At 42.7% G+C, this 22,992-nt stretch overlaps 2 protein-coding genes across 8 annotated transcripts in view; one reads left to right on the forward strand and one right to left on the reverse strand.

Annotated features, from left to right (window-relative positions):
• Nucleotides 1-3,481: 3,481 nt before the first annotated feature.
• On the forward strand, nucleotides 3,482-4,189 carry LOC135212831 (uncharacterized). The gene is made up of 2 exons (XM_064246602.1): nucleotides 3,482-3,805; nucleotides 3,875-4,189. The coding sequence occupies exons 1-2, from the start codon at nucleotides 3,482-3,484 to the stop codon at nucleotides 4,187-4,189; spliced, it is 639 nt and encodes a 212-aa protein (XP_064102672.1).
• A 7,745-nt stretch (nucleotides 4,190-11,934) lies between these two features.
• LOC135212733 (tyrosine-protein kinase TXK-like) overlaps nucleotides 11,935-22,992 on the reverse strand; it is a 479,073-nt gene continuing 468,015 nt past the window's right edge. For all 7 annotated transcript variants that reach the window (XM_064246443.1, XM_064246445.1, XM_064246442.1 and 4 more), the window contains one exon: nucleotides 11,935-15,694. In XM_064246443.1, coding sequence (XP_064102513.1) covers nucleotides 15,614-15,694 — 81 coding nt within the window. In that variant the 3' untranslated portion in view covers nucleotides 11,935-15,613. The remainder of the gene's footprint in view (nucleotides 15,695-22,992) is intronic.

Raw genomic sequence — 22,992 nt, forward strand, 5'->3', positions numbered from 1 at the left:
AAGAAACACATTCACAGCGGGGGCCCTGTCCCTTTTTATTTGTTTGTTCATGCGTGTGACCCAGGAGTAGGTGACCCAAGCAGTTTTGGCTTTGCCATTAAGGGACTAATTACCGCCGCTCACCTTCAGAGAACCTTTAACGGGCCCATGCAATGCCTAGTCTAGGTTCTCTGGTACTCCTCAACGCCATTAGCGGACTTGCAATGGCATTTCTTCACAGAAGTGTTTTGGCGTTCAGTCTTACAGTTTGGCCTGCCATTCACGACTTCTCGTCGACCATAAGCGTGAGTCTGACAAGACGATGGAGAGTTCAGCACAGTCACTCGACCCCGCGATCCGTGAGACGACCTTCTTCGCGCCCAAGTCCTCCTCGATGCCCATGCCCGCGCCCCGGATGACCGCACCGTCGGAGCCCCATCACGTCAAGCTGTCATCCTTCTGCAGTGAGGACGGTGCAACATGGCTGCAACGGGCAGAAATAAATTTCCAAATCCATGGCATCACCCGGGACAGCACCAAGGTGGACCTCATCAGGACCCTCACAACGGATGCTTTCAAGGAGCTGCCCTACAAAGGCCTGAAGAGGGATTTCATCCAGGTCTTCTCCCTCCCAGTTCCCCAGCGAGCCGCCCAAATTTTCGACCTTGTGGTCAACCCCATGACCACCTCTGATCCAAGACTGGCTTGGCACAAGCTCCAGGACCTGGTCCTCTTGCCAGAGGTGGACCACCAAGGACGAAGGCAGGAGGTGAGCATCCTCCGTCAACTCTTTCTTCGCCAGCTCGTGCCTGAAGTCCAAAGCCAGATCCCTAATGCCGAGAACATGGAGATGGAAAGTCTGGTGCAGTGGGCTTTCGCACTGTTTACCGCCACCCAAGCTGCAAAACTCTCCTCTCCTCCATCAGCCAACAGCCCACAGCAGGAGGACACAGTTGGTGCAGCATACCAGCGATCGCCGAAGCCCCTCCCAGACGTCGGGTGGTGCCACTTCCACTGCCAGTTCGGTAGCAAGGCACGGAAGTGCGAGCTCCCTTGCTCCTTCCACCCTTCAAAAAACGACAGAAACAGTGCCCAAAATAAGCCCCCATGGCAGTGGCAGTAACGAAGTCCCAATCCAGGGGCTTCTATGCCCAGGACAGCATCTCCGGCCTCAGGATGCTGGTTGAGGCTGGTGTCATGCAGTTGGTGTTCCCTTCATCTGCAGAAGATCGCAGCCGTGCCCCCAACGACCCAACCACCCTTGTAGCTGCAAACGGGACGCCTATCCACACCTACGGCACCAGGGCTCAGACCATTGCATTCCTGGGCCGGACCTACACCTGGCCCTTTCCTCGCCGACGTACGGACCCCTCTCCTGGGGGTGGACTTCCTCACCCACTACGGCCTCTTGGTGAATGTGGCCCGCCAGCGCCTTCTTGGTACCAAGACCTGCCTCTCCCGCCCACTCGCCAGAGGACCAGGGGCGCCCACCATCTGCTCCGTCCTTCCCCACCACAGATATGCCTCCCTTCTCCAGGGGTTTCCAGACGTCTTCCGCCCTGAGCTTCGCCAGGGGGCTGGGCCGCGCCCAAACATGGTGTCTTCCATCACATTGAGACCAAGGGCCCCCCGACACATGCCAAGTTCCACTGCCTCCCGCCGAAGCTCCTCCAGGAAGCCAAGACCGTGTTCAAAGAAATGGAGAAGATGGGGATCTGTGGGCGTCACCCCTCCACATTAATGAAGAAGGCAGATGGTACGTGGAGGCCCTGTAGTGACTACCAGCACCTGAACCTAATCACCACACCTGACAGCTACAAGATTGACTTATTAAAGTCTTGTTTTCAAGTCCCCGTCCATCCCGATGATATTCCGAAGACGTCGAACATCATGCCTTTTGGTTCCTTCGAATTCACCTTCTCCACCTTCGGCCTGCGGGATGCTGGGACCACCTTTCAACGCCTCATGGACAACATCCTTGGTGACTTATCCTTCTGCGTCTGCTACGTGGACGATATTCTTATCTTTTCCAGATCGCTGGAGGAGCACCTGAACCACGTCTGGGCCGTCCTCAAGCGCCTACAGGAGAACGGACTTGTCATCTGTTTTGACAAATGCACCTTTGGTGCCAAGAAGGTGGATTTCCTTGGCCACGAAATTACAGCAACAGGAGTTCGTCCCATAGCATCAAAGGTGGCTGCAGTGGAGGAGTTCCCGACACCGAAGACCATCAAGGCACTCCAAGAATTCATCAGGATGGTGAATTTTTACCGAAGGTTCGTCCCGGGCATCACCTGCACCATGTGCCCTTTGACCAAGGTCCTGAAGGGCAAACCTAACAAGCTGACATGGGGAGAAGACCAGCAGCTCGCCTTTGCCTGAACCAAGCCTTCCCTCAGCAGGGCCACCAACCTGGCTCACCAGGACCCCGACACGCCCCTGACACTCACCACCGATGCCAGCAACAGTGCATGCGGCGCCGTCCTGGAACTGCTGGTCAACAGAGTCCCCACACTGCTAGCCTTTTTTAGCAAGAAGCTCAAACCCGCTGAGACTCCCTACAGCACATTCGACTGCGGGCTTCTTGCCATCTACCAGGCCATGTGCCACTTCAAATACCTTCTGGAGGGCGTCCCCTTCACCATAAGGACAGACCACCAGCTGCTGGTCCACGCCTTCATCAAGGGGGGGCCACGTTTGGTCTGCAAGGCAGCAACGTCATCTCGCGGCTGTCTCCAAGTTTGGGTGCTCCATTGAGTACATCCCCGGCAGAAGAAATCCCGTAGTTGATGCCCTCTCGAGGGTAGAGATCAACTCCCTTCACCTCGGCATCGACTACGAAGACCTAGAGCGTGAACAAGCCTCCGACCCCGAAGTACCAGCTTACCGGACCATCATCACCGCCCTTCGCTGGGAGGCCATCTCCTTTGGCCCCTCCAGGACGACTCTCCTCTGCGATACCAGCACAGGACGCCCTCGTCCCCTGATACCTGCCTCCCGCAGGAAACAGGTGTTCGATGTCATTCACGGCCTCTCACACCTGTCACCCCGCATGACAACCAGGCTCCTGACAAAGAAGTTCGTGTGGCCTGGCATCAGGAAGGACACTTAGGAGTCGGCCAGAAACTGCATCGCGTGCCAGAGTAGCAAGACGGGAAGGCACACTGAATCGGGGATAGGCTCTTTTCCCCAGCCCAAGTGAAGATTCAGACACATCCACGTCGATGTCGTCGGGCCTCCTCCTCCATCCAACGGTGCCAGATACCTCCTGATGGTGATTGACCGGTTTACCAGGTGGCCTGAGGCCACCCCGATGTCTGAAGCCACCGCAGACGCCTGTGCCGAAGCCCTCCTGACCAGCTGGATCAGCTGCTTCGTAGTGCCCAACGATGTCACGATGGACTGAGGACCCACCTTCACGTCAGAGCTCTGGTCTTCCCTGGCATGCCTGATGGGGACCAAGCACCACACCACGAGGTCCTACAATCCCTTAGCCAACGGCATGGTGGAAAGGGTCCACCACTCCCTCAAGGCTTCCTTAATGGCACGCTGTCAGGGCCCCGATTGGAAAGCACAGTTTCCCTGGGTCCTCCTCAGTCTCTGCATCGCCCCAAGAGCCAACGGCGACCCTTCCCCAGCAGAGAAGGTGTATGGGGAGACCCTGACATTGCCAGGCGAATTCTTCCCCGCCGACAGCAACGATCCTGATATTCCCCTGGCTAGGTTGCGTGCAGCCTCCCAGAAGTTCATTCTCTGCCAAGAGACCTACGTCGACAGGATGAAGCAGTTCCGCCCACGAGCCCCGGACTCCTGCAGGTTCGTCTTCGTAAGGAACGACGCTGCCCGCTCGCCATTGATGAGGCCCTACTGGGGCCTGCACTGAGTCGTCCATCAGGAGGGGAAGGCATTCTTTGTGTCAGTCGGCGGCCGCGAGGACTGGGTATCTATAGATCGCCTCAAACCCGCCATCATCCCCGACGAAGATGACCCCGCTGAAGGCCCTCGCAAAACCCCGACACCGCTGGTTCCTGACAGTGCCCCTAAACGTCGTCGAGGCCGCCCAAGGAAGGCAGTCGAACCCCTCAGGCCCACTACCAGGGGCGGCATCCTGCTTTCTGGCCCTCAAGACGACGAGGACACACAAGATGCCACTCAACCGAGGGAATCACGAACCCAAGGACTCCTTCAGCTCCCCGCAAGATTCCGTTAGTCATCCAACAATTCTACGTAATCATTGTCTTGGGGGCCAGTATTTGTAAGGACAACATTCGGGCAAAAGTTCGCCCTTCCATTGTAAAATTCTGTATATCCATTTGTCTTCTCTTTTCTTCCAGGAACTTAAATGTAGAGCATTTTACGCCCTTTCTTTTGATGTATGTGTCGGGAATCCATTCCCTCTATGTAATATTATTCTTGTATTTTCGTCTGTGAGGAAACTCATTCATAGCAGGGGCCCTGTCCCTTTTTGTTAATGTTTGTTCATGCGTGCATGACGGACACTACGCTTCCGTCCGCATGCCGCCTTATGTACAGCCTCATTTGCCGAATAAAATTAGTTCGCTCACTCTCCTCGTCTTACTCAGTCCTCGCACACTATTATCTTCTGTTGATTGGACGATGTTATGTATGGTGTATCCTCTAGTAGGTTTTTCAACCCATTGGTGGAGAAATTCATTTTTTTACAAAATCTAAAAGTCTCTTTCCTTCTACGTTTGATGCGGAGGTCATCGTGTCCTGATGTACTGCTGCATTGAAATCTCCCATTATTATGCAGAGTTTGTTGTTTATCTGGACATTTGTGGTTGGTGGGGAGGTCCGTACACTAGTATTACAGTTATCTTCTTCCCTAGACTGTTTATATTGATGCCAATCACTTCTTGCACGGTTGTAATTTTACACTCCATTGGAATGAGGTGGTCCCCAACATTTAACATAACACCTCCACCTTTTTTATATCCAGCTATCTGGTACTCTCCTACGAAGTCTCTTGTTGCCTCTTGTATCCATGTTTCTGTGATACCTATTATGTCTAATTCTTCACTTGCTACTAATGCTTTGAAGAGATCTACTTAGTTTCAAATAGATTGTGCGTTAAGCTGCGCCACTCTGAGGGACTTTTCTATCTTCTCTTCTGTCCTTGGTGTCTTTATTATTTTGACTTACTATTACTGTTGCCTGCAGTGCTATTACTAACCAGATTCTGGGAGCTTTCCGACTTCTTTCCTTGAATGTTCAGTTCTCTGAAGTTCTACTTGAATGTTCAGTTCACTGAGGTGTTTCAAAAAGTTTTTTTTGAGAAGGTTTCCTATTAGTTTTGCTCCTTCCAAATTAAAGCAAGTTCCTTCTCTTTTATATAGTTTTTTTATTCCTTATAAATCTGTCCCAAAAGTTTACAACCTTAACATTGGTTCTGGGCAGAAGTCCTATAAGAATGCCATTATCAGTTTTCTCACGGATGTTCTCTACAACATTAGTCAGGTTGGCTACAAGACGTTCTGTCTGGCCAGTTCTTCCATCTTTTAGAAACAAGCCATTTCCTCCTCCCTGCACTATGATTTCACTTTTTCTACTATTTACTTTTATTTTTTTTTTCACTGCCTCAGTTATCTTCTTTGCTCCTGCACCTGGGTAAGAATGAACTTTTTCTTATTTCTGTTTTTGGCCACAATATTTAAGCCCTGATCTTTTACCAGCGAGTCTCCAATTAAGATAGTTTCCTCTTCTGTTTCTGAGAGCACAAAATCTATTCATTGTGTTAATTCCTTTTAGGGGACAATTATGTTTTCTGGCTGCTATCATTCTTCTACCAACAGCTCTCTTGAATTCATAATTTTTATCAATGTAAGCTTCTTTTTGTACCTGGGCTAGTGCTTCTTTCATTTTCATTTCTGAGTCTGGTCTTAAGCAATTGTTTTCTAATCTCGACTATACTCTCTCCATTTTCTACTATGTCGTTGTTCAATTCCTGTTTCTCTCTCTTAGGGTTTTTAACTTCTCTTTGTAGGTCTCCAGTTTCCTTTACCATCCTGGCTTCTCTCCTCTTGCCTTCGAGTTTGTCCTCTGTCAACTCCTAGCAGTATACTCTCGGCAGTGACATCTGTCTTACCCAGAAGGAAGAAAGAAAATTATAGCCATATATATATATATATATATATATATATATATATATATATATATATATATATATATATATATATATAATGTATATATATATATATATATATATATATATATATATATATATATATATATATATATATGTATATATATATATATATATATATATATATATATATATATATATATATATATATATATATATATATATATATATATATATATATATATATATATATATATATATATATTATATATATATATGGCACAGGGAACTACTCCAAGCGACATAATCAGAGGAAGACGGACGAAAACCACACATCACTAGGCTGTCTTTTTTATTATTTTGCCGACGTTTCATAATTATTTACAAAATTACATCTTCTGACGTTCCAACTGTACCAAAAATGAGTTTCTATGCAACCTTTCCATATATCCATGACCTAACCTTTCAAAAAAGATTCACACAAATTATTCATGACCATTTCCCAGCCATATCAGTCAAATTAATTCCTAAAAATCCTCTTAATATAGGCTCCTTGTTTAAGATAAAAGATCAGCTGTGTCCTTATATGTCTTCTGGTGTCATCTATAAATATACTTGCCCTAAATGTATTTTAGGGATTTACGTGGGATCCACCAGTCGACTACTTAAGGTGCGCATCGATTCACATCGGGGAATCAGTTTCCGCACAGGGAGCAGAATCTCAAACCCAGAGCACTCCAATATCAGGAACCATGCAAAACAATGCAAATCCTTCATTGACAACAAAGATTTCAGTGTAATCGGTCATACTACCAAACCACAAGAGTTAACAATCCTTGAGTCGTTGTTTATAAAACAACTCGTACCATCGTTGAACACCCATACATCTGCGAGTCAATTGTATTTAGCATAAGTTCGTACTGTGGTGGTTTCCTTCCATTTAGTTCCTTGCTGTCTCACCTCTAGGTTGGTTGTGTTTTTATTTTTATCTATTTTATTTTGACTCTAATGTATTTTAAATGAACTTTTAGACTATACTTTTAACTTTTTTATGTTTTTATCTTTTCTTATGTGTAGCCCAGAAGATGTAATTCTGTAAATAATTACGAAACGTCGGCAAAATAATAAAAAAGACAGCCTAGTGATGTGTGGTTTTCGTCCGTCTTCCTCTGAATTATATATATATATATATATATATATAATATATATATATCTATATATATATATATATATATATATATATATAACAAAAACAAACCAGTGATCTTTACTTAAGGAATACTATGCTTCATCACAGCTGGAAATGTCTGTTTAACTTTTAAACCAAGGTGGTTAGCATTCACTTTGGTTTCAGCTGTCGCTCTATAAGGAGCTGTTCTTCTACCCTCTGCCCTGCCAGCTGTTTCACTTGGTTTTCATCATTCCTGGTAAGATTGTTGCTTGTTTACTTTTTGGATAAATCTATCGGTGAATTTTGGGGTAGTTGTATATTGTAATTATGCAAACCCACGAATTGTGATAAGCCAGAAGGCTGGCACTTACTCAGCATGTCTGTCCTGGTACTGCCTCTAGACCATGCAGTTGCTACTACTCTTCTGTGGGTGTTGATCCTCATGTCCTCTGCACAAATGGCAGAGGGCATGACTGTAAACCTGATTCTGTGTGTGATGAGTGTCATGATTGGTCACCTGTGCAATGGGTGAATTCTCGCAGAGGAGGAAATACAAGAAGGACCCTAAGGTGTCGTCCAGTGGTAACGACTCTGATGACATCATTGGTTGCCAACCCTTCTTGTTCTTTCCTTCCTTCTGGGAAACTGCCGTGCTTTGCAGTTACTCCTATGGAAGTAATCTCCCCTTCGTCGTCTTCACTTGCTTTATTGGGCAGAAGTCGGCACTGGGGAGCTGGTGATCAGGATGACCTCTGCTCGGTAATCTCCATTCCCTTGCTATAGCTTCATTGTTTACAAGTGTGACAACTCATGCCCTCTCCTATGATGACCCATGCCTTAGTAGACAAGACGTCATCTCTATCCCCTGCTATTTTCCACCATGCGGTAGACCATTCTTCTGGCATTTCTGATTCTGCTCCCTCCTCCATCGGGGATCAGTTCCTCCATGCCATCCTGAAGAAGGTGTCAGAGAAGAAGAATACTTCAAAGGAGAGGAGTCAGAGGGTATATTCTTTATTGTCTCTGTCATCTACGGCTGCCTCCTATACTACTTCTTTCAGTGCTCACAGGTGAAGAAGAGGGTAGCTTCTCCTACCCGGGAGAAGTCCTGTTATGGGTCTTCCAAATGGAGGGAGGCAGAGGGATCTCTTGCTGGTTCTTTGGGCACATGGGTCATGCCACGGGTCTCGCAGAGACCCTGTGACAGGAGCATCGAGTGCACAGGTCTCCAAGAGGACTCACATACCATAAAATAGTTACAGGAAGTCAGCTTCCAGGTCTAGTAATGTGCCTACCTTTACTTGTCTCTCTTTGAACACTCAGGCAGAGGAGCACTTGTTGATCATATAGGACATGATTTGGGAGCTCCAAGTGCTCAACTTCCATGGAAGACCATGTCACCCCGGGTACTCAGGGTTTAACTAAACCCCAAGTCACCTCTGCTGATACTGTGGCGTCAGCTCCATGGACTGGTTCAGGCACTGTGAGACAGAAGGTGGGTAAGCATTCAGGTTCTGCCTCACCGCCTGCTAGTACTTGCCCAAGTACTCAGCCAGGGTCCTGTACAGGTGCAGCTGGCACAAAAGTCTGCACACCTGGAGAAACTTCATGGAGGTCCCCCTTAGTCATCCTCTCATCTGGAGGCCATGGCCTTGAAGATTGGAGCACGTCATGACAATAGCCTGTGCTCACGCCTGAAAGTGCATGATCGCTCTCACCAGGTCAGCCCTCGTTTCCATGTTTGGGCCCGCTTTTGGCTTCTGATAGGACAGGTGTGAGCAGGACAAAAGGGTCGGCGATTGGGATGTTTCATCCCAACGCAGCCCTACCACCCTTAAGTTCTGGGTTCATTCTTCAGATCAACCTGAACACATGCCTTAGTGTTCGAGCAGGGACCTGGGAGTTCTGCCGAGTTTTACTCTCCAGCAGGAAGAGATCAGGAGGAGCATGTCCTGGAAGAACCTGAGTGTCCTCTTCCTCAGGACCCGGACACCCAAGAGATAAAGAGGACCTTTACAGAGATTATTAGGCTGATTTGTCAGCATATCAATCTCAAAGGGGCCATGTCCATATCCATGGATCATTCTTCTCACCTCAAAGCTTATTGGGGACCAAAGGAACCCAAGGCATCAGTAGGCTTGCTGAAGGGGTCTTTGTCCATGCTTACTGAAGGGGTCTTTGTGTAAGTAAACTCTTTGGTCTCTGGGGAGGAGAGTTCTCTTCACTCCAACTGCTCAGATAAGCTACTTCCTCGTCCTCTACTTCGACAGAAGAGATATTATTATAGTTCCCATAGGTATAAAATTTACAATTGTAGCTCCCTTTGCAAGCATTGGGCCAAGTGGTCTCTTGTGCTGTAGAAGAGATTTACTAAAAAGAGGAAGAGGGATAAGAAGCATTTACCTGCTTCCTTGGCTATTAATACTTCCTTGGTGACTCCACTGAACCCTTTTAGTACTTTTCTCCCCACCTTTTCTGTACTTTGTACTCCCCCTTGATCCAGGAAAAATATGTGCAGTTGGTGACAACCACACTCTCTTGTTAAATGATGAGATGGGTACCCTGGTCAGTCTCTTCCCTGGCAGGACCCTGACTGGTACCTACATGTGCCATTCAAGGAATATATCTAATAAAGAGTATACATACCTACGTGGAGTGAGATGTTTAGAATTCATATGGATGCACAATATTGCTATATATTAAAATGCTGAATTTGTTCAAGGACTTTTCAGTCATCAGCAGGCTAGAGCACTGCATTCATCTTTGGAAAATTCTATGGTTCATTTGTTTCATAATGGTGTAAAGTGGTCCCCCGGTATTCACGGGGGATGCGTACCAGAGCCCTCCGCAAATAGCTAGAACCCACGAAAAGTTGGAACCCCTACAAAAATGCTCAAAACGGCCTATTTTGTTAGGTAAAACTCAAGAAAAAACCACTAAAAATGTTTATACATACCTGGTTTTTTTTAAATAGTTTTATCATAAAAAGTGCTTTTTTTTTTTTGTATGGTGTTTTTACGTTGCATGGAACCAGTGGTTATTCAGCAACAGGACCAACGGCTTTACGTGACTTCCGAACCAAGTCGAGAGTGAACTTCTATCACCAGAAATACACATCTCTCACTCCTCAATGGAATGGCCAAGAATCGAACCCGCGAATTATGATGAAATAGATGAAAAAAAAAAAAAAAAAACAGGAATTTGTGGATACTTCTCATAGTACAATACAGCGAATAAGCAAATTTCCCGCAAATAATGGGTAGATATGGTCCAGAGAGAAATCCACGAATGCATGAGTCTGTGAATCCGGAGAACGCGAATACGGGGCCCCACTGTATATGAATACATATACTGATAATTTTATTAAATCACGTGTTTTCTTCAGTGGTTTCATGTTCATGCTAATGATTAGTATAGACCAAATCTCAGCATTAATTTTGTTTTCTATAGTATGTAAGCTTTCTGATAATGAAATATCAGAGAGGTTTTTTATTGTGGAAGATGCTGGGTAAAAAAACAACTTGTCACTTTCATTTTTATTGATAGGTAAATTTTGTGTGATAACCAAAGTTGTTCAAAGTATTTACATATAATACAAAAATTACTTAAAACATATTCATTGAATAGTAATTACCACTTTATTCTAATTCTATGTATAAAAAATACTTTTTTGGCATTTTCACATCCTTAAGTCACACATTTTATTAAGTACACCGTGGTTTAAGTCCCCGTGTTAATTATGATGAGTGAAAAAAAGACAATATAATACAGTACCAATGCATTATTAGGATATTTTTGGTATTTCAGGAGTAGCTGAAAAGATGACAGCATATAAAAACTTAGTGTACTATCTTTTCCATATACTGTACTATATTACTTTGGGCTTCAAGCCTTTTATCTCTTACCACTGAAAAGCACAGCTGTTGCTTCAGAAGTTTTCTATTTACCTTAAAATTTTGTTAGATGTTGGATTTATACTGTAATATTTTAGCATTAACTGGAAAACATTATGTATATTTTTATAAGCCAAAGTAGAGGAAGTTTTAATGTTTATGTTGAAGAGTTGAATTCTGTATATTTCTTAAATACATGATCTAAATTACTTTGATGAATCAGACAAGGTTGACAACCCTAACTTTTGTATAAAATAGCTTCAAGTAATCCTTAAATTCAAATATAACTTTGAGGTGCATGATTGTTATAGTATGCACAAGAAAGGATTACTTGTAAAACTGTGTTTTCAGTATTATTCAATATTAAGTTATAATCTTAATGTGTTTACCCATTAGTGTGAGTCCTATTACAAGTCAACTTTCCAATTTCATAAAAAAAACTCTGTGTAATGCCATCAGAAGTCACATCAAAGTATTTACCATAACTAACTGTACATAATCACCAAGATGATATAACTCTGCCACAACCAAGGCAAGAGATTGGCCTCTATTAACAGGAATGAAAATGCTTGACTTAGTAAAGGACAATGCGTCAATGATTGCACAAAAAGGGTCACTTACATGTCATAATGTGTTGAGCCTGGACATTGATAATCCCAATGCCAAAGCATTTCCCTGTCTTAATATACTTTTTTGATAAATAGATGTAGTATTTCATATCCTAAATTTGTTTTATTTATAAAAATATGTAAGCCACTGACAATAAATATATGATTTCTCATACAGTAATCATTAGGAAGATTCAAAAATCACAGTAGTACTTCAAGGTAATCATTCTGTAATAATTACTTATTTAATGACTACCATAGCATTTCTTAATCCTAAAAAAATAATCACCCAACAACACCTTAAATGTACGCTTATTACAATTACAGCCCTGTTTCATGATTAGAAAAGAATAACACATTACTGTTGACTGTGTAACCATTCTGATGTATCATCTGGGAAATTAGTGGAGGCTCATCATATTATGATATTTAAAGTGGCCAAATGCTGAGTATTCCATTCTCTACCATACAGCAGTTTACCTAAAAGGGAAACAATGTATACACCATTCACAGGAATAAAATGTCATTTTGATTTTAAATGTAAGTACGTACTATAAAACATTTTCATACAGGAGAACATTTATCTACATGTAAACTTTCACCATATATACCAATACAAAAATGCAAAAGACATATAAAAAAATTTTGTTTGAGAAAATGGTGCTTACAAAAAATATGATACAATAAAATTTTTTGAGATTCATTTATACCTCAAAACCAAACACAGAAGAATGCATAATTTTTTTTAAAAGTTCATATTGCACTGTATGTTCAAGGTACAGTTGTGACATATCTGAGAGAGAACATAGCTTGTACACTTCTCTGATATAACAATGTATTGGTACAGTAGTGCTAAGAAATAAGACATTTTCAAACCCCTTAGAGCAGGAGAGCAAACATTCAAAAGCCTTGTTAACTCAGGAGCTGATATGTATGCATCAGAAAATGTCCTCTGGGTTGTGGTTGACTTAATGGCAAATGGTCATATGGGCAGGAACTGATATGAACGCAGTTGATGGGCATGTAAGTTTGAGACTTGAGAGACCAGCCAGTCTCTGGGGTTACGTACTTTGAAAATTGACCAGCAATAAATTGGATGATGTAAAATTTTAACCAAGCTTTTTAGTTGTATACTCTGAAAATTTTAACCAAGCTTTTAAGTTGTATACTCAGAAAATTTTAACCAAGCTTTTAAGTTGTATACTCTGAAAATTTTAACCAAGCATTTAAATTGTATGCTCTAAAATGTAAGTCTGATCTGCTATGACAGTCATCGTTAGCATCAATGCCAAAATAGGTCTATTATACTTTATAATTTCATTTACTTAGTCATGCTCTATTACCTCTTCCCTTTCTCTGCTTCAACCATCCATCAGTTTAAAGTAACCACATCCAGAAGTAGCAAACCTAAACTTAATCATGCACGCTCCTGAACTAAGGGGTTAATCTGTCTTTTTATCAATATATTAACTGCATATATGTACTATGTAACTTCTTGTTATTTAGATTTTATAGCAGGTAATTTTCAGATCTTTTTGTTGGGATTATATTATTAAAAGATATTGTTAGCATAAGGTTTTCTACAAATTATTCAGTTTTATTACTGTGTACTTTTTTTATTGAAAATTCACCAGACTCTAAATGAAGTATGTAATGGAAATAATTTTTGCTTGGTAACTTTTAGTGGCAGTCCCTGTTCTAGGTGCATTAAACAAAATTTTATCTCATTTATTGAAAATATCTATTTGAACCTAATTGTTGCATATTGTGTATGATTGTAATCTAACTGATTTACTCTCACTTCACAGACTACTTAAACTGTCTTTTGAAGCTGAATTTCACTTGTTCTGGACATATTAATAAGAAAGGAATTGCTATGGCTAGATAAACAACAGCATTAGAGAGAATGATGATGGATTGCACATGTCAAAGAAAGCCAGGTAACAACTGTACCTTGTTTGCTGTCATCACTGTACATGATAACTTGAGCTTAAGAGCAAAATACTGTAAGGGCAGTGTAGCATACTTAGTCCAGTGTTGGAATAGGCATGTATTATTACATTTAGTAGCGTAATTGCTGCTTTCATGATAATTTTTTTTATTATCATTTTACTTTACTCAATGACATTTACTAGAAGCAGCTGTTACAATGTGGTAGTCAAACTTTCCCTTGTATTCAATATCCTTGATCACATCCTGCAAGGTATACAGCTATTGAGGACTAAGTAGAAAATGTCTTTTATCTAATTTTGAAGTCAACAAAAATAATTTTAAAAAGATAAATACTGGCTTCCAGCACATACTATTTTCCTAGTAAGTGAAATTTTTAAAAACAATACATACCTACTGTATTTGGAAGTGGAGTAAATTTGCAGTAACTTTTCTAAGTTAAATAATTATTGAGCAATGGTAAGTCTGTAATATAATGTTTTTTCTTGACAATCCTTAAAGACTTCCAATATTTGCCCTTATCATGCTCAGTAATTAAAAATCTTTGTGATTTCTTTAAATGTTATTCCTAAAAATAGTAGGTAAATACATAATTTATCAAGAATTTTATTAGTTCGTATCTCAGTTGCATTAATTGGATCCAGTTTACCAAATGGTTTTTATAGTACATACCAATTATTACTATTATGAACATCAGTTAGTGTGACTGAACACTCAAGTACTATAGAGAAAAATGAAGTACAGAATATTAAATGATCATGACGTACTGGAAACTCCAAGACCTAGAAAAAGGCAGCAGTTGTCAGCTACCTACATGATAAAACAAATCAGACATGAAAATTTTTTCAGTTTTAATTCAAAAGACATTTTAATTCTTTATTAAAAGAAATATACCTAGTAAACTACAGGTATGTCAAATACTTACAATATGTGTTTCATAATACCTTTCAACATGAAAGAAAATTTATAAACATACTGCCCAAATCAACTGAACTCCTGTTATAATTTGAGACATGAAGTTACCATTTCTCTCTTCAGGTTAGCCATGACTGAAATTAAATATTTGCTTGGTTGAATGATATCATGCATACCTTCTGTATGGTTTTTTTTATAGACAACGTTAGAAACTTAACATCATTTACGAGTTGGAATGTGTGTTGTGCATTTGGTTGCATCAGTTAACTTAACAATTACAAATTGTCTTCCTTTCATCTTAAAAAGATTGACAGTCGTAACTGGTCCCATTATTATGACATGTCTACTGACACTGCCAAAATCGCCCTGCATTCTGAACTAGGTAAGGTCAAATATAAATAAAATGGCATTCCTTCTACTACAGGTTCAATTTCACTATTATTTACAAAAACACTAATAATATGACCAACTGCAGAGAAAGAAATGATATGTACATTTGTAATGCAAAGAATAAGTGGCTTGAAGTCAGCTTTTCTTCATTTGCAAATATAACTTTTACATAAAAAAGGTTTCACATACAATTTGTGCTTTCATTCCCATGGATAATATTCTTAATTTTCATCAACTAAACCAATTACAAGCATATATATATATATATATATATATATATATATATATATATATATATATATATATATATATATATATATATATATATATAATGCAAATTTTGTTCTAATGTACACAAGCCCATTTGTAACAGAAAAAAAGAAATGAAATTTAATGCAATTCATTGCCTATAAATTATTTTAAGGTAACATTTTTTCTCTAAACTCATACAAATTACTTGCAAACTCTTAAATTACAAAAAACCAAAGCACTTTTTTCACAATACAAAAATGAGTCAGACAAAGATTTTAGTCAACATTTTTCATAAGACATTATCAGGACCAGTATGTGTGTGTTGAAGGGAATCTGTGTTTGATGACTGAAGTCATTCATCTTGGAAAATTCTGATAATGTCGCTGAACGCCGGCCGCATTTCAGGTGTGCGATCCCAACATTTCCGCATTACCTAGAATGAAAGGACATTTACGAAATGGGTTTTTGATTAATTATTGATTCATGTGAACTTATGAAAAATTGGTCTCTATTGCAAAGCAAAAATGCACAGATTCATAATCATTGAAAACAAACCAACATTCATTAGTCCCTTGCTACTTGTCTTATTGCTACTACTTCTACTACGAAAAATTGGTCTCTTTTTTGCAAAGCAAATATACATAGATTCATAATTATTGAAAATGAAGCCAACATTCATTATTTCCTATTTCTTATCTTACTACTACTACTACTACTACTAATACTATGTACTAATTTTGTGATAAACTTTTATCTGCCAAATGCGCTGTCCTTAGTGTCCTGCACTTTAATACACACTGAAATTAAGACTATCTCTTAAGTTTGATCAAATTTCAAATGACTATATTATGGGTAGATCTGTAGCTCTGACAATACAGTATACAGGCAGTCCCCGGTTATCGGCGGGGGTTCCGTGCCCAGGGTTGTGCCAATAAGCGAAAACTGCCATTAACCGAAACTTGGCAATTTATGACGCTTATGGCGCTGATAACTGGTTATTGGTACCATAAGCAACCTTATGGCGCCTCTTGTTAGGTACGTTATGGCGCCATAACTGTATTATTGGCACCTTATGGCGCCGATAACTGGAACTCAGCCCACTACGGCGCCATAAATCGCCAAGTTTATGGCACTAGACAAGCGCCATAAAGCCAGATCGCTGATAACTGAGTCTGCCAATAACTGGGGACTGCCTGTATATACATACTGTACCTCACATGATGAATCTTAAGTTCAATTTATTTTGTATACAGATTCTGTATTTTACTTTCATTCCATTTTTACTGATCACTTTTCACTTTCCACTTCAAGTTAAGTATATCTTAGTTCAACCAGACCACTGAGTGGATTAATAGGTCTCCTAAGGCTGACCTGAAGGATTAGTTTATCCATGTGGCTAGGAAGGAATTGGTTACTTTGCCACGGGACCTACACCTTATTGTTGGATCTGAACTGCATTATATTGAGAAATTAATTTACATTCACTAGAAATTAATTCCTCTGGTTCCCCACTGGGGAGCAAACTCTGGCTACCAGATTGATAGGCCAGTATGCAACCCACTTGTCCAGTAAGGAACAGTCACTTTCCACTATTTTTGGCCTAAGGTTGCCTTTAAGAAAGTTAAAAAAACTAACTTTGTTGGTTGAATTTTGAAGGGGACAGATGAAAAATACATGAAAGAGGAATAGATGATGCAAGGTGGCACAGGACATCACACTGACACTAAAAAAGGTAATTCAATTTATTTGTTGTTTATTCTATTTATATACAATCAAGGCTATTGAAAAGTTTATATAAATGTATTTAATGGAGTGTATTAATCTGTGTCAATGTATTTACAGTATATTGAAATGTATTAATCTGTGTTTGCATGAATATTTGTGTACATATCTGTTTTAGAATATAAATCTTGAGAGGAAGGTTGCCTCACCCTTCTGTGTGAAGTACCGTAGAGCCTCCAACAGCCAACCCTCTTTTTGCACTGTGCCAGTTCCCTAGCTCACAGATGCAATAGCTACTGGTAGACCCCAGTGGCCTGCCTACCTGGGCTACCAGTACTAGGCCTGGTCTCTTGCTAATGGTACTGCAGTATGCTACTTCTGTTGCCAAGTGCACATGTGCAACCACTACCTGGGGTTCTTAAGACCATGATGTATGGGTACCAGGCTTGGTAGGCCAACTACCCTGGATAATGGCACCATCCCTGGTTTCTCGCTAGCAGTACCATGAGTACTTCTGCTCCCATCGCAGAGTGCATGGGTGCGAATGCTACCCAGGGTTCTCTGGACCCACAGTGGGCTGCCTGCCAGGGGCCAGCTACTGCTACTGGCCCCAGTAGCCCATCTACCTTGGTCATCAAGGGTTCCTGGTCTACTGACCTATTCCCAGTTGCTGGCATAGTCTAACGAGAGAAGGTGAGCAGAGTATAAAATGCTCCCTCAACCCCCCCCCCCCCTCCCCCAACTTTTTCAAGAGAGAGCAGTCTAGGGATCCCAGGACAGTGGGCCCAGCTCAACTAGCAAAGTCACTCATGCAAGGAAAGAGGAAGTCCCACTTGTGGGACAGCCCCCGCCCATGTGCAGACATTCTCACTGTGGGTTGATGACTCCCCACAGCTTCTCTCACCTGCCAGGGCTTCGATCTTCAACAGGGTAGGCAAGGGTGCTCACCACCCTATGCTTGTCCCCTCCTCTTCCTCGGAGCTTTAGCTTTTGCAGAGAGCCAGACAGGTATGGGGCTCAGGACCAGGACTGTGCCTGCTCCCATCCCAGCCTGTACATGGAGGCCTACATTCTTGATTCAGTCCTAAAACTGGGCAGGGCATATACTCGAATTATCAAGAGATCACAAGGGGCCTCTGGTGTGAGTGTCGATCTCCTGTGTAGGGAACAACTTAGGAGGACAGGGACCTGAACGTCCTGTGTCCCGGGACAAGACAACCCCAAGTTTCAGAGGCTTTTTGCGATTGTTATAATGATATGTCATTTTATTGATCTTGAGGAAGAGACCCGGGCATTTTCTGCACTGTGCTTCAGCCATTAAATCTTTCTGGTAACCCCAAGGGAGCCCTGACTTTTGCTCAACCCATCTTGTTTTAGGCTTCCAAATAAGGTTCTGGTCCAGGTGAATTCTTATGGTTCTGGGAAAGAGAATTCTTCCCGGTCCAGCCATTCATGCAAGGCTCTTTCTCCACCTCTAGTTTCCCAGAAGAAATATAAAGTTCTCTTGAGAAGCCATTTGCCGAATAAGCAGGTTGACCTGGACCTGACTCATCTGTATCTGTCTGTCACTAAAGCATCTCTTGCATATGGAGGCAGTGGCACTGGAATCGACAGTCATGGCAGCATTCCAGTTGGTCTCATAAAGTGATCTTAGGGGATAATGACTCCTGTTTCAGGGAGGGGACAGGGGAAGAAGGATTGAGGACCCCAGGGGTGGCATTTCTCCCCACTTGCTGCCACTGTGGGTGGTTGCCTGTCAAGCCATCGGGCAACTTGGCAGTGACATAGGGCAGAGGCCTGGGTAGCGGACGCCTCTCAGGTAGGGTATCGACTATCCTTCAAGTCTTCATCACCCCTCATTCTTGATCGGGTCTGGTTTCAAACGTTCATTCCTGGCTTGCAGACGATCCTCTCCCTGTGGGAAGAGGTGAATGTGATGCTCCAGAAAGATGCTGTGAAAATCTTTGGACCTATGGTGTACTGGTACCAGTCCTAGTGGCCCGCCTACCTGGGCCTCTGCTGCCAGCCCTGCCCTGGTACCAGACCCACTCAGGTACTAGCCCAGTACTGGTACCGATCCCACTCGGGTACCGGCCCCGAATCTGTACCAGCCCCGGTAGCCTGTCTACCAGGGTTGGCAAGGATTCCCTGGTCTGCAGACCTAGTCCCAGCTCCTCCCGATCTTCAAGAGAACAGACCAGGGGTCCTGGGACAGTGGCCCGGCAACCAGCTCAAGTCATTTGGGCAAGGCTTCTAAGTAGACTAACACACACCCAGAGGACAGCCTTTGCTCATTAACATGAGCTGAATCACTTTCCCCGACCCGGGGCAGACATCATTATCACAGTTTGAAGCCTTGCTTTCCTGCTGAAAGTTCAGTCTTCAGCAGATGGGATAAGTGTGTTTGTGTTCTTTCATGTGTTACCCCTCCTGAGAATGTTGGCTGAGAGACAGGAGCCAGACAGGTTCAGGGCTTGGGACTGGGAATGTTCTCGTTCCTCTCCCAGCCTATGACATGAAAGCCCTTGTTCCTGGTACAAAATATATTACGTATGTCAAATGATTAAGAGGTCGGCAAGGGCTATGGCGAGTGTTTCTATCCTACCGAGTTACAGAGACCTAAATTAGATTAGTACGTCATTTTAATGGTCCCGAGGAAAATACATTATCTTTTCTTGCTCCATGCTTCCCCGGGCAAGAAAATGCTCCCTAGTCCAGATGTTCACGCAAGGAGCTTCTTCCATTTCTAGCCCATTAGAGAAAATATCATATCTCTCTGAGAAATCATTGCCATCTTTTAAGCAGACCTGGACCTGACTCATCTGTGTCCCAGTCTTTCACTAGAGCATCCCTGTGCAGAGGGAATCTCCCTCTTACAGATGATGGCAGCGGCACTGGAATCGACCACATGACAGCATTCCAGTCAGTCTCATAGATCGATTATGCACGAGCTGAATCACTCTCCCCGACCCGGACAGACATCGTCATTGTGGTTTGAAGCCTCGCTTATCTGCTGAAAGTTCAGTCTTCAGCTGGTGGGGTGAGGGTGTTTGCATTCTTTCAAGTGCTCCCCCTCCTCAGAATGTTGGCTGGGAGACAGGAGCCAGACAGGTTCTGGACTTGGGACCGGGAATCTTCTTGTTCCCATTCCAGCCAATGACATGGAAGCCCTCGTTCCTGGTGCAGAATATACTTTGTCAAATGAATAAGAGGTATGGAGAGTGTTTCTATCCTACAGAGTTACAGAAACCTGTTATGATCATTAGAACGGTATGTCTTTTTAGTGATCCCATGGAAGAGACATTACTTTTCTTGCTCCATGCTTCCCTGGGTAAGAGAATGCTTCCTAGTCCAGCTTTCCATGTGAGGCACTTCTTCCATTTCTAACCCATTAGAGAAGATATCCTATCTCTCCGAGAGATCATTGCCATCTATTAGGCTGACCTGGACCTGACTCATCTGTGTCCCAGTCTGTCACTACAGCATCTCCATGCAGACGGAATCTCCCTCTTGCTTTTGCAGATGGAGGCAACAGCACTGGAATCAACCGCCATGGCAGCATTCCAGTCAGTCTTGTAGATTGATCTTATGGGACGACGACAATGATGACACCGTTCAGTCCCAAACTTCTAGGCTTGTTGGTCCTAAGTCAACTCTGATGCTTGGGAGGTGGAGGACATGGTGAACAGGCTTCAGAATGACAAATTTGTTCACCAGGCTGTGGCTAAGACCTCCATGACTTCATTTGGCACTGTGTCCCAACTTTCAGGTCTGGCTGGCCCTTCCTCTTCAGTCAGAGTAAGTCCCATTCTGTGTCGGCCCCTCATAGAGGTAAACAGGCTTCTTCTACCTTGGTAGTGTAAGTTGCACAGCTGTGCCCATCAGCCTTCCTCCTGTTTCAGGGACTGAAGGACTGAGAACCCCAGGGGTGGCATTTCTCCCCACTTGCTCATTAGTGGGTGGGTGCCTGTCAAGCCTTTTGGCAACTCGCCAGTGACATAGGGTGGAGGCCTGGGTAGTGGATACCTTTCAGGTATGGTATTGACTATCCTTAAAGTCATAGTTACCACTCACCCTCGATCTGGTCCGGTTTCAAATGTTTGTTCTTGGGTTGCAGAAGGACCTCTCCCTGTGGGAAAAGGTGAATGTGATGCCCCATGAAATATGCTGTGAAAATCTTTAGACCTACAGTGTACTGGTGCCAGTCCCAGTGGCCAGCCTATGTGGGCCTCTGCTACTGGCCCAACACTGGTACCATCCCTGCACTGGTACCAACCCTGCTCTGGTACCAGTCTTGCACCGGTATTGACTCCACTCCTGTACCAGCCCTGGTAACCTGTCCATTCAGGTCAGCAAGGGTCCCTTGGTTGCAGCTACCAGCACAAGCCAATGAGGAAATGTAAGTACAGAGAATGCAGGTGCTTCCTCACCCTCCTCTCAATTTTCAAGAGAACGGACTAGGGGTCCTGGGACGGTAGCCCAGCAACTAGCTCATTTGCTTGGGCAAAGCAAGGTAGTCTTCTTAACTGGTAAAAGCCTTAGCTTGTAAGTAGACTTAAGCACACCCAAGGGATAGCCCTTGCTCGTTCACGTGAGCTGGACCACTCCCCGACCCGGGCAGACATCGTCATCCTGGCTTGAAGCCTCGACTACCTGCCGAGGGTGTTATGTGTTCATTTAAGTGTTCCCCCTCCTCAGAATATTGTCTGGGAGACGCCGGACAGGTTCTGGGCTTGGGATATTCTAGCCATGTTACTGCTTTATATAGTAGATGACAAATAGCCTAGGGATAGATATAAACAACCTGGGTTAGACAAAAAATGTTAGCGTTTGAATGAGTAAGTTTCTGTTTTTATATAGCCTTTTCATTAAGAATTATCTAGAATAGAGAACAATTTAGGAAACATCCTATTGTTGGTCTAATAAGTGTTAGTTTAGTCCAAATAGCCTAGGATTAGATATAAATAATATACTAGGCTTAATTAAATAACATAGTAGTTTTTATGATTAGAGGCTGGTACCTAACCAGATTAAATAGGAACCCCTTTGTAAGGGAATATTCTACCAGTAGTATAAAAAAACAGCAGTGGCTGAACATCGGGTTAGAATGGTCTTGGCCATAGAGAACAGAAAACTAGATTAAAAAAGGACTTTTTTGGTATGGTTTACGTATATCCTTAAGTTTCTCTACAGGCAGCCCCTGGGTTACATCAGGTTCGGGTTAAGTCATTCTGGACTTAGGGTGCTTGCCAGTGCTGTTAACCTGTTTTACAGCGTGTAACCTGGACTTAAATCACAGTTGCTATTTATTCCTGTTACAATTATGATGATTTGGCTTCAGGCGATTTTCGGGCTTACAGCGCCCTGCCGGGAACGGATACCCCACCGTAACCCAGGGACTGCCTGTAATAGGGAGTGACCTAGAATAGGTTGAGCGAGAACCCTCTTATGAAATTCTCTAGTATTCTTAGTTTAATGTACATTATTCTAGAAGCATTAACCTAAAACTATATAAAACAGTAGCTTGGGTTAACTAAACAAATTAGTTCACAGATGAATAGTCTGAATGGTATGACGATTCGAATTAAAATTTCACGTACCCAGTGTAAAGGACTAATACAGCCATATACCACTGTCAAAACTAACTTAAAACCTCAAAGGGTTTCAGTTAACATTGATTTCTAATATAATTAATTTTGAAATATGGAAACCACATGAGGAACTGAAGAAATGTCTCATTAACTAATTAATACTAACTGGCTTTTAATAACAACTTGCTTTATATCACTACAGGACTGCTATTATGCATGACCCTCAGTTCAAGTGTTCTGTAGCAAACTGCTCGGTACAGTCCATCATACCACCTGCCATTAGCATAGTCCTTGTAAAAAACACAGAAAATTTGCTTGGTCGCCAGATATGTATGAAAATTGTAGCTTGCTACTGGCTACAGGTTTTAAGCATGAAACAGCCAGTTTTATGCTGTGCCGGTGAGTCCTAGGGTTTAGT

This window comes from Macrobrachium nipponense, chromosome 41 (assembly GCF_015104395.2).
Source record: "Macrobrachium nipponense isolate FS-2020 chromosome 41, ASM1510439v2, whole genome shotgun sequence".
In the NCBI taxonomy this organism is placed as follows: Eukaryota; Metazoa; Arthropoda; class Malacostraca; order Decapoda; family Palaemonidae; genus Macrobrachium; species Macrobrachium nipponense.

Bases quoted from the DNA above. Each gene is read 5' to 3' on its own strand.
- LOC135212831 (XM_064246602.1), top strand. From the start codon at position 3,482: ATGGTGGAAAGGGTCCACCACTCCCTCAAGGCTTCCTTAATGGCACGC. The intron at 3,806-3,874 runs GTAAGGAACGAC...GTCGTCCATCAG, and splicing joins ACTCCTGCAGGTTCGTCTTC to GAGGGGAAGGCATTCTTTGT.